Source organism: Thermobia domestica, chromosome 18 (genome assembly GCF_964235325.1).
Source record: "Thermobia domestica chromosome 18, izTheDome1.hap1.1, whole genome shotgun sequence".
NCBI lineage: Eukaryota > Metazoa > Arthropoda > Insecta > Zygentoma > Lepismatidae > Thermobia > Thermobia domestica.
The window spans coordinates 19,747,781-19,759,604 of record NC_137471.1 but is presented as its reverse complement, the minus strand read 5'-3'; the positions used below and the strand labels follow the sequence as shown (position 1 = coordinate 19,759,604).

At 37.9% G+C, this 11,824-nt stretch overlaps 1 protein-coding gene across 1 annotated transcript; it reads right to left on the bottom strand.

The window, feature by feature from the left end:
- Positions 1-9,655: 9,655 nt before the first annotated feature.
- LOC145675035 (general transcription factor II-I repeat domain-containing protein 2-like) lies at positions 9,656-11,422 on the bottom strand. The gene is made up of 2 exons (XM_081745401.1): positions 10,925-11,422; positions 9,656-10,201 (listed from the first exon to the last, which is right to left on the bottom strand). Exons 1-2 carry the CDS (start codon positions 11,420-11,422, stop codon positions 9,656-9,658), a joined length of 1,044 nt encoding a protein of 347 aa, XP_081601527.1.
- Positions 11,423-11,824: the final 402 nt, after the last annotated feature.

The following is an 11,824-nucleotide window of genomic DNA, read 5'->3' as shown; positions in this document are numbered from 1 at the left end:
CTTGAGGAGCGGTAGGACACCCTTTGCTCTACTGCAAGGAGAGAGGAGTTACAGTCCGGATTCGGACAGAGCTCCACTGCAATCAGAAAGAGAGAGGAAAAGGTTCCCAGAAGGCTCCACTGCAAGCACAAAAAGAGAGGTAAAGGTTCTTAGAAGGCTCCACTGCAAGCAGAAAAAGAAAGGTAAAGGTTCTTAGAAGGCTCCACTGCAAGCAGAAAGAGAGAGGTAAAGGTTCTTAGAAGGCTCCACTGCAAGCAGAAAGAGAGAGGTAAAGGTTCTTAGAAGGCTCCACTGCAAGCAGAAAGAGAGAGGTAAATGTTGCCAGAAGGTTCCACTACAAGCAGGAAAAGAGAGGTAAAGGTTCCCGAAGGCTATACTGCAAGCAGAAAGAGAGAGGTAAATGTTCCCAGAAGGTTCCACTGCAAGAAGAAAGAGAGAGGTAAAGGTTCCCAGAAGGCTCCACTGCAAGCACAAAAAGAGAGGTAAAGGTTCTTAGAAGGCTCCACTGCAAGCAGAAAAAGAAAGGTAAAGGTTCTTAGAAGGCTCCACTGCAAGCAGAAAGAGAGAGGTAAAGGTTCTTAGAAGGCTCCACTGTAAGCAGTAAGAGAGAGGTAAATGTTCCCAGAAGGTTCCACTGCAAGGAGAAAAAGAGAGGTAAAGGTTCCCGAAGGCTCCACTGCAAGCCAGGACGAAAAGGAAGCCATGAGCTCCACTGAGAGCTAGAGAATTTGGGTTTAAATGAGATATTTCCAGAGCTCTAGTGCAAGCCAGGGAAGGTGATTTGACCAGTCGGGGACTAATGCTTGTCATTGAAATCCTCTTGGTTACGTAGGTGTACCAGGTGAGACGGTGGCGCTGTTCTTACTCCATCGTCACATGACCAGTTATATCGCTGCTTTCCCTGCTGTCTGCAGCTATAGTAATCAGTTGTAGGACGCACATGAATGATGTTTGTAAATACAAACACATGTCGGTTGTTTGTAAACACAACCATGCGAGATATTACACTATTTTTAGATGTTAATTATTTGTATTTCCTTTAAGCTAAAAGCTAAAAACAGCAACAACCTACCAGTTTTCAGCTTAATGGATCAAATATATAACGAAGAGGGCTGATTGGTTCAGCGGTAGAAAGTCAGCTCTGATGCAAAGGGTTTTTAGTTTGATCCCAGCCTGTGTAAGTGTGTGGTGGACAACATCGTGTTTGTGGGTTTTCTCGAGGTTCTCCCGTTCTCTCCCACGTTCTCATTCCACCAATTCTTTCATAATCATTCACTTTTATTAATTATGCATCTCCTTTAGTATAAAATAAAAAACTTAAGCGCATGGGCGCCCGAAGAAAATTTTCTAAAGGGGACCATCTCCCTGGTTGTTATATTACGTTTGGTATTCCTTTTATTTCTATTAAGAAAATATTAATATATTTTCGTAAGCCAGGGGGCCTCTCTCCTTCTCCCTTCAGGCGCCCGTGCATAAGCGTCTATTGCAAATATATAGTTCAAAACTTCTCTTACATGTATGGAATATAGGCTATTGATGACCGATGTTAAATCTCTGTTATCTGTTAAAATGCAAACTGATTTATCCCATTAACGAGTTCGGTAGAACTAATCCCTCTATCTATTGAAAGAAACAGACTTTTAAAAATTAGCCTTAAATCAAGAGTTAGCGTGTCGAATAAAGGGCAGACGTTAGTCACTGTTACCCATGAAGGTATTAACGGATTTGTTCTATTAACGAAGTTGGCCGAGATAATTCCTCTAGAAACAGGTATGTTGCCGAATATTACATCTAGAAACAGGTACATTGCCGAATATTACATCTAGAAACAGGAAATTTTGGCCTATTGAAAGAAACAAAATTTTAAACATTTGCTTTCAATCAAGAGTTAACGTGTCGAGTAAAGCGCAGACGTCAGTCACTGTTTCTCGTGAAAGTATTAACGAATTTATTCCATTAACAAAATCGAAAAAAAAATAATCGCTCTTATTATTTATTGCGAAAAAAGAATTCTGAAACTCTCTTCTGTTCAAGAGTTATCGTGTCAAATAACGTATGGATATAGTAACATTACGGTGCTGTCCAAATCGGATTTTGAAATAACCGAAAACCGGTTTTTGAAAAAGTAAAATTTCATAAAACCGTCATATCTGTTTTGAAAACCGCATTTGCGGTTTCGGTTTTCAGAAATCCGGTTTTCTCAAAAACCGCAAATGTTACAAAAATTCGACAGCACTAATATCAAGTAACGACGAGACAACAGCAAAGAATCCTTCCCCACTTCGGCTCACAGTTGCCAGTTGGAGGGAAATTTCTCTCGGCGTAGGGGAAAAAATGCTCTAAATTTGCAGAGGGGAAAGAAGATATTTTTTTCTTAAAATGTCTTAAAGTGTAGGGAAATTCTTGTTGAGTATATTTTTTACAATTGGCAGAATAAAAGAAAAAACAAATAAATTGCAGTTTCTCACAAAGAGGTGCGGCTATCGTTATTGGGAAATACCGGTAAAAAGATACAGAATAAAAAATGATCGGTTTCCTTCACGTATAAACTATTGCAGGTGTCTGGAACTTGCGATAAGAAACCAGTCAACACATGGAAAACCACAACATTCACATTTATCGGAGTGGCAACAAATCAACAATAAAATTGTGTATTGAGATCTAGATTTTCTTTCTTTTTTCTTTTTTTGTTTTTTAAGAAAGGGAGGTGGTACTTTTTTGTTAACAAAAGAAAGAATGGCAGTACTATTTTTAAAAACAAGAGGAAAGAGTAATAATAATATTAAAAAATCTCAGTCTAAGTGGATGATATTTCAAATTGAATTTCATGATTTGCATGTGTAGTGATGTTAAATAGGGATATAACTTATTTTCTATTTAGCTTAGTGTTGCCATATTACTCGATTTTAGCGGATACCATCTGGTTTTCAGGCTCTATATTCGTCCCCCACTTAAACATATCTCAATCACGAAAAACCATCCGCTTTTTGGGATTGGAGAAAAATCTAAGACGACTTAGTTGATAAAATGTTGGTATGGTATATTCAACGTACCCGCTACACCTCTTAAATTTGGACTCGCGCTCAGGCTCAGGCTGTGGGTTATCTGAGCAGTGCGCGTGTGCAGGGCCATTTGCTAATAAGAGATGTGCTCTAATGCACAATGGTTTCCTTTGTGTAGTTCATATGTTTTTAGTGTAATGCATTAGAGGTTCTATACGAATGAATATTTGTTTGTAGATGTTGTGACAAACATACTTGAATTATTCATGCCTTCATAAGCTCCAAGAATGCAAAACGACAATTTCAAGTGTAACTTTAAAGACTTTCATAGAAGCGAATTTACGTTTGTTTCCAGGAACACCAAGCACTCTACCACTGAGCCACCGCGCCCCCCACTATCAAGTTAATTAACAACTACACTCATATCCAAAATTACTGTTGCATATCTATAAATATGTTGTTCTAGGAATATCCCTTTGGGGATCCCATGGTACAATTTGTACCATACGGGTGTTTCATGGTACATTGCGTTATAACTCTTCTATTTGAGCTTTTTCGTCCGGGTTTTTTTTCAAGTCCAGAGGCATTGTAGAAGACATTACGTATGGTTTCACACCTTCCTGTGTCGAGACATAGGAGGTGATGACGTCAAAAGTCTAAAATTTATATTTTCGTGTAATACTTTTTTGGGGGGGGTATGTAAAGTATTTTTGGCGGGCTTATTTTTGCACATAGAAGATTGAAATTTTGCACAAACATGCAGTCCACCGAGTAGCATTTACCAGATTTTTTCTTCAGATTTCTGCGTTAAAACAGGGGGGATCCAGAGGGTCAAAAAGTTGAAAAATGGGATATTTTACCCAAAAATCCCGTTTTTCCTCATTTTCCCGCCTTGAATACGTGATGGAGACAAGTGAATGGTACCGCCTGAAAGGCAGTTCTATTCTGAAGAGAATGATGTGCGACACATGGCCCTAGGGAAATTAGGGAAGTGTCAAGGAATTTTTATCAAAATATAATTCTGTATAGGGGAATTTTGGACATTTTCGGTACTATTTTTGTGCTGGCTTATTTTTGCACGTAGAAGGTTGAAATTGTGCACAAACATTCAGTTCACCGAGTAGTATTTACCAGATTTTTTTAAGATTTCTGCGTTAAAACAGGGGGTACAGAGGGGCTAAATGTTGAAAAAGGGAATTTTTTACCAAAAAATCACTTTCACAGGATTTTCTCGCCTTAGATACATGATGGGGACAAGTGAATTATACGGCCTGAAAGGCAGTTCTATTCTGAAGGGAATGATGGGTGATACATTATCCTAGGGTAATTAGGGATGTCTCAGGGATTGTTTAAAAATTTCCCTCTGTACACGGGAATATGGGACATTGTCGGTATTTTTTTTTTTTTTTTTGGCGGGCTTACTTTTGCACCTGGAAAATTGGAATTGTGCATAAATATTCAGCCCACCGAGTAGTATATACCAGATTTTTTCAGATTTCTGCGCTGAAACAGGGGGTACAGAGGGGCTAAACGTTGAAAAAGGGAAATTTTTACCAAAATATCCCTTTCACGGGATTTTCTCGCCTTAGATACATGATGGGGACAAGTGAATGATACGGCCTGAAAGGCAGTTCTATTCTGAAGGAAATGATGGGCGAAACATGACCCTAGGGTAATTAATGATGTCTCAGGAAATTTTTTACCTGAGATCATGGTGTTTTACGGTAAGTTGGGGCATGGTGGGAATTCCTGTTAAAATTTCTCCCGCCCTTGGTATTCAAGATAGAAACTTGAAATTTGGCACACACATTCAGTATACCAAGTACTATTTATAAGATTTTTTTAGATGGCTACATTCACACAGGGCCTCTCCAGAGGGGCCCAAAGTGCGAGAAAAAATTTCCCTCCGAAATTTTCCCTTTGACATCATTTTTCCCACTCTTGGTATATGGTGCGAGCATGTCATTTGAAAGCCAGCTCCATTCTGAAGAGAATGAGGTATGAACCATGATCCTAGGATAAATAGTGATGATGCAGTAGCTGCTTGACTGAAAGTCTAAAAAATAGCCCAAAAAAACGGGTACCGGAAAGGGATATACATAATTTGATAAACGAATTCTCACGGTATTTCTTATAATGTTAGTATGTGTATAATCGGCAAAAACATGTATGTGGCAAATTTCATGTCAAAAGAGCAGAAAGCAAGAACAATAAAACGAAAATAAAACTTTCTTGTCCATTTAGCAACATTTTGTTTTACTCACTTTAATTTTCGTATTTATAATTCTTTTCCTATGAAATTTACCCCAAATATACATTTCCCGATTATACACATAGTATCAGTATTAAAAGTACTCTGCAAAATCATTATCAAATTATATTCTTACAAGAAGACAGTTATAGATATGCGACAATCATTTTGGACATGAGTGTACATTGCAAACTTGTCTGCACGTTTCTGTGAGAACAGAAGAAATGGCTGTCCCCATCAGAAGTGAAGGTGACTTTCCATTAGATATTCAGAGACAGCGCAAAGAAGTGGGTGTGTGGAAGAGAAGGGAGGTTGATAGGATTAGCCACAAGAACTCTACGGCTTCCCTCAACCATGAGCTGTCGAGTCCGCGTGATGGGAAATCATTAGGCTGTGGATCTCAGCGCATCGAACATTCAGGTACTCAGGAAGTAAGTGTTCTCATACGAATTGAATTTTACCGCATCAACAAATTCAAACCATGTTCTTACCTTAATTACTAGTTACGCAGTATTTTTTAGTAAAACCGCTTTTTGTACCCAGGTCTGTAGTCAGAATCAAAATCTTTGGGAAGCTCTCTGAACTATAGTTGGAGTTTTAGCATTTGCGCCCTTATGCAACTATGAAAGAAAAGACTTATTCTTATTGCAACTTGAATAAAATACAGTTTGAGTAGTGTACAGTCAGCGACAAAACTGTTTCCGTTTGATGAAGTTATACAAATTCCATCGTTATTTCCAAAATAAATTTTACCAAACGGAAAGAATTTCTGTCACTGGCTGTACAAACCATCTAACTAACTAACTATATGGCCTATGGTACCGGAGGTTCAATGCCGCGTTCACAAAAGCTCTCCACTGACTTCTATCCTTAGCTAACTGCATCCAGTTTCTACTTTGTATTCCAATCTCTGCGAGATCCATCTTAATATTGTCCTCCCATCTGCGCCTAGGTCTTCCTAATGGTCGTTTTCCGATTGGTCTTCAAGTCAAGACTTTGAAAGCGTTCCTACTTTCTTCCATTCTAGCTACATGACCCGCCCACCTAAGCCTCCTAGACTTGAAGACCCTAACAATGTTGGGTAAAACCATATAAATTATGTAGTTTCTCGTTATGAAGTTTCCGCCATTCCCCATTCCCGTTCCTCTTGGGTCCGAATATTCGTCTCAGGATCTTGTTCTCAAATACTTTCAGTCTATGTTCTTCCCTCAGAGTAAGTGACCATGTTTTGCAGCCATACAGAACAACAGGCGTGATTATCGTTTTGTATATTTTAAGCTTCAAATTGCCGGTCCCCACCTCACTTATTCGCCTTCAAGAAAGCTGCATTACCGTAACTCGTCACCGTCTCCAGTTAGTGCTACCCACGAGACGTCAAATAAGATTCTTTCGTCTCGTTGTGAATTATTGTAAAAGTCCCTCGTCTCATTTCGCTTCTATAAAAGTGCTTCCTCGTCTCGATTTTCGAAAAGCATTTCTCGTCTCTTTTCATAAACTTTTTGATGTGCAAAATTTTTGATAAAGTGCATACTTTCAAACATCTAGAATCAGTATTAACAGACGACAACCATATTCACGAAAAAATTAAATGTCGCCTAAAAGCAGGGAAATTGTGTTATTATTTAGTTCAAAATTTCTTGTCGTCGCGAATTCTGTCGAGGAAATTGAAGCTTAAAAGAGGTATATAAAACAATAATCATGGCTATTGTTCTGTAGGGCTCCGAAACATAGTCGCTTACTTTGAGGGAAGAACTAGACGGAAAACATTCGAGAACACGGTCTTGAGACAAATATTCGGACCCAGGAGGCATGTGGAATGGCGGATACTTCATAACGAGGAACTATATAATTTCGTAGATTGTTTAACAAACATTGTTACGGTCATCAAGTCTAGGAGGCTCAGGTGAGCAGGTCATGTAGCCAGAATGTCAGAAACTAGGAACGCTTTCAAAGTTCTAATTGTAAATCCAATCAGAAAACGACCAGTAGGAAAACACCTAGGCGCAGATGGAAAGAGAATATTAAGATGGATTTCGCAGAAGGATGAATATTAAGATGGAATAGGAATACAAAGTAGAAACTGAATCAAGTTGGCTAAGGATAGAAGTCAGTGGAGAGCTTTTGTGAACGCGGTATTGAACTTCCGAGTTCCATATTCTATTGATTTAGTTAGGTAGTTAGTTAATGTACAAAATTTATATATTTTTTTCTTTCTTAATTTTATTAACCATGTAGAAGTTTGCACAATCTTCCACGTCACTGGAGGTCCTGTAGGACGTGATATAACAACATTTAAATCAACATTTATGTAATAACTTCCATATCTTTAAAGTTGATAAATTCTCTTCATTTTGTTCGTTCAATAACCTATCAGTTTATTGTTTTATTTATTATGAATCATGTAATACTAAACAAAGTTTGGAGTGTAAGACTTGGTGAACTAATATTGCCTAAGAATCGCAATAATAATAATAATAATAATAATAATAATAATAATAATAATAATAATAATAATAATAATAATAATAATAAATAAAAGTTTCGTCTCAAAAACGGGACGAGAATTGTTGTATCTCGTCTCATCTAGAATTTAAAATGTACTTCTCATTTGTTTTCGAGACAAAACGAGAAAACGAAATGAAATGTTTAAGTTTTACGTCCCACGACTATGCCAGCTAGGTAGAGACGAAGAAATGAATGAAATGTTAGAATGAAAAAGTGGGAGCAAACGGGAGAACACCGAGGAAACCCATTGAACACGGTGTTTGTCCACCAAAAATCCTACTTGGCGCGAGCTGGAATCGAAGCAGAAATCCCACACACTAACAGGTGAACGCTCTACCACTGAGCAGCCACCGTGCCCCTTAGTTGATTTTGATTTTAACGTCCCGTTCAGCTGCGAAGCTATATGAGATGTGAACCTACTGATTAACGTGGAATCCGAACCATATGTGCTCCCACCACGAATCGAACCCGGGTCTCCCATGTCAAAGAGGCGTACGCTAAACGCTTGGCAACGAAGGAGTTCAGTAATCCATTTTAATGAGGCTGGATGAACGTGAGAGCTGCATGGATAGAAGGTAGAATAAGGATAAATCGTATTTTCAGCGGGGATATACACGTGTGTAAATAAACCCAAAGCAATTGCTATTCAATTTAATACATTACTTCCTCGTATTCGTACTTTTACTTCGAGCTATATGTGTAAATAATCAAATTATGGTTTGTTTTTATCTGGAGAAAGAAATGATAAAAAGAATACAAAATAAATAAGCTTCTACCCTCGAGCAGCTTTACACAGGATGGAACATGCATATTTTTTAAACTTTTTTATAAAAATACTTCCATTTCCGCCTTCTCTTGTGTTTAACATGTAAGCGTTAAATATAACATAGAGATTGGAAAATAAGCTGATGTTATACCTATAAATTTGGAGACATTTCTCCGAATTCTTGTTCAGATACATTTTTACTGTTTGCTATAATCTACGTAAATCGAGATTATACTTTAAGGGTATAGATACTCTAACGAGGAAACGATCCCAAGTGTAAACAACCGATTTGGCTGGGGTCCGGATATGTGTTACGGGAGACCAAAGTAGGAGACACGTATTTTGTCGTTTGGGACCATACGTAGAAATTTCCGAAATACTGGGCCCCAAAGTGGCCCTACATGCTATAACTAGGAAGCGAATGACGTTACTTATACACAACCGATTTGGCTGGGGTCCGGATATGGCTATTATAAGCCCAAATCGAAGAGATGTAGTTTTTCTTCCGGATCTCAGCCATATCGGTTGTGCACAAGTAACGTCATTCGCTTCCTAGTTAAAGCATGTAGAGTCACTTTGGGGCCCCGTATTTCGGAAATTTCTGCGTATGGTCCCAAACGACAAAATACGTGTCTCCTACTTTGGTCTCCCGTAACACATATCCGGACCCCAGCCAAATCGGTTGTTTACACTTGGGACCGTTTCCTCGTAAGTCAGGTATGTCAAACTCAAGTTATGCATGGGGCCAATTCATCCCGAGCCAAATCAACGACGGGCTGCACCTCAGAGAAATGTGATACATTATATTTCGATGTTACAAAATTTAATATTGATTTTTAAAAAAATGTAAGTAGTAAAAACATCTTACCGGTATTTTTTGTCGAACTGATATACATTTTGACAAATGTAGTAATTATGCTGTCTGCCAACAGTTAAATCGTACGTGTCATGTAATTTTTTATTAATCAAATCATTTTAAAAAAAAAAAAATATTCGAATAGAGATGGAAAAATCACACACAGTCATGAAACAAGAACATATTGCAAAATAGCCAAATGAACAATTACAGAATTATACTTACATTACTGATTTTTCCTTGAGAATTGGCATCTTTTCCGGGAAACAAGAGTTTCAATGATTCTGTGAAGATGCTATTTTCAGGATGGAAGACAAATGTTCTGCTGTAAGTCTTGATCTATGAGGAGTTTTGTTTGTGTTCAAAAGGGAAAATAATTGTTCACAGAGATAGGTGGAACCAAACATGACGCAACAAACTGACGCATTGCAGGGTATTGGTTTGGCAAGTAAGAACTTAGGGATTCCTATTTCATTATATGTGTCTTTCAACACAGAATTGCACTGAATTTCAATCAGTTCTATTTGGATGCTATTATCTGCCTTCTGAACGTCGAAGAAGAATGGAGCACTAAACAAAGAGAAATCACTCTCACACGATTCGAAATCTTCAAACGTATTCTCAAAGTCATTGATTAATGCCTTTATGTGGGAACCATAACGGGTGAAATCACAATCACTGTGAGACTTCTTGAAATCCTGACAGGTAGGAAAATGAATTAAGTTGTCATTGTTCATCTGTCCTTCCCAAAGCCTGAGTTTTAATTTAAACGCCTTAATATTGTTATACAAGGAAACTACAACCTGATTTTTCCCTTGTAACTTCAAATTTAAACAGAAGTTACAAAATTAAATTCCAAGAACATTTTAATTTCCTCCCAAAGAAGCCAAAATCGCTTTGAAACCAACGATGTTATAAATAGAGGATCTGCCCATATGTATCTTCATCCTATTAAACCGATGAAGCCAAAAAACAACCAAGCATCGGCACGTCTGATTGGCTACTCTCGCTTCTGCCATCGTCTGATTGGCTACTTTCGTTTCCGCCATGATTGTTGGCTCAAAACATTGCGATCCTATTAGGCAGAATGGTCAGAGTAGGGGTGGCGAAACTGTGACGTATGGCTTCAAGATTTTGACGTAAGAGCAGATCCTCTATTTTATAACATCCTTGTTTAAAACACTGTAACATGAAAGCCAACGAACCTCTGCATAGTATGGAAGACTCTCAAATTCACTTCCGATGTCACGAAGTAAAGATGAAAACTGACGTTGATTCAACCCCCGAGAACGAATAAAGTTTACAACTTTTTTTCACAAATTTCAAAAACGTGATCCATTTTTATAACTTTTGAACACAAAACTTCTTGATGAATAATGCAGTGGACATGATAAAACTTACTACTTGGAGATTCTTCTTTCTGCTTGGCCAGTAACATAGCAACAAATCCGTTCTGTTTTCCTATCATGGAAGGAGCCCCGTCTGTTGATACACACACAAGTTTTGATAACGGAAGATTGTATTTTTTCCAAGAGCCTAATTACTTCATGGAAGATGTCCTCGCCGGTTGTTGTATTTTTAAGAAAAACTATGTCCAGTAACTCCTCAGTTATATTTAACTCATTATCACATGCCCGAATGAACACAGCTAATTGTGCCACACCACAAACATCTGTACTTTCATCGACTGCAAGGAAATATGACGTGAAACTTTCAACTTTTGCCAACAACTGCTCACTTAAATTAGTAGCAATATCATCAACTCTCTCTGCAACAGTATTTCGCGACAAGGGAACGTTTTTGAAAGTTTGGACTTTATTAAAGCATGCAATATCAGCCGTTTTTACAAGACACTCTTTTACAAATTCACTTTCACTAAAACACTTAGAATTCTTTGCTATAAGTTCTGCAATGACGTAGCTTGCTTTGACAACGGCTTCATTGCCCCGTTTCACATTCGTGAACACAGATTGTTGCTTTACCGAGAGCAGCCTTAAAATCGCGCAATTTATCTTCCCTTGACTTCTCTTTATACTGGCCATATTTTGCACGGTATGTTTCGTAATGACGCCTTATATTGTATTCTTTTGGCACGCTTATACTTTGTCCACAAATCAAACAAGTAATTTTACCTTTAATTTCGCAACAGAAATAGACAATTTCCCACTTTTCTTGAAAAACACGGCGCTAACGTTCAATTTTTTTTTTTTTTTTTTTTTTTTTTTTTTTTTTTTTGTGCTTGAAGGTTTTGATAACAACATTTTCCTTAGACATTTACTGTAAAGCACAAGATAACTGTTTGCTTAGATAAGCTAATGGCCAGTTTAGCGAGGTAGACTTGCACACGATCGCTACAGTTTATATACACTTTGCACTGTGTAAAAAGACACTGAGCTCGGCTACGGCTACGCTGAGACAAAGTAGAAACTCGGATATGCACATGT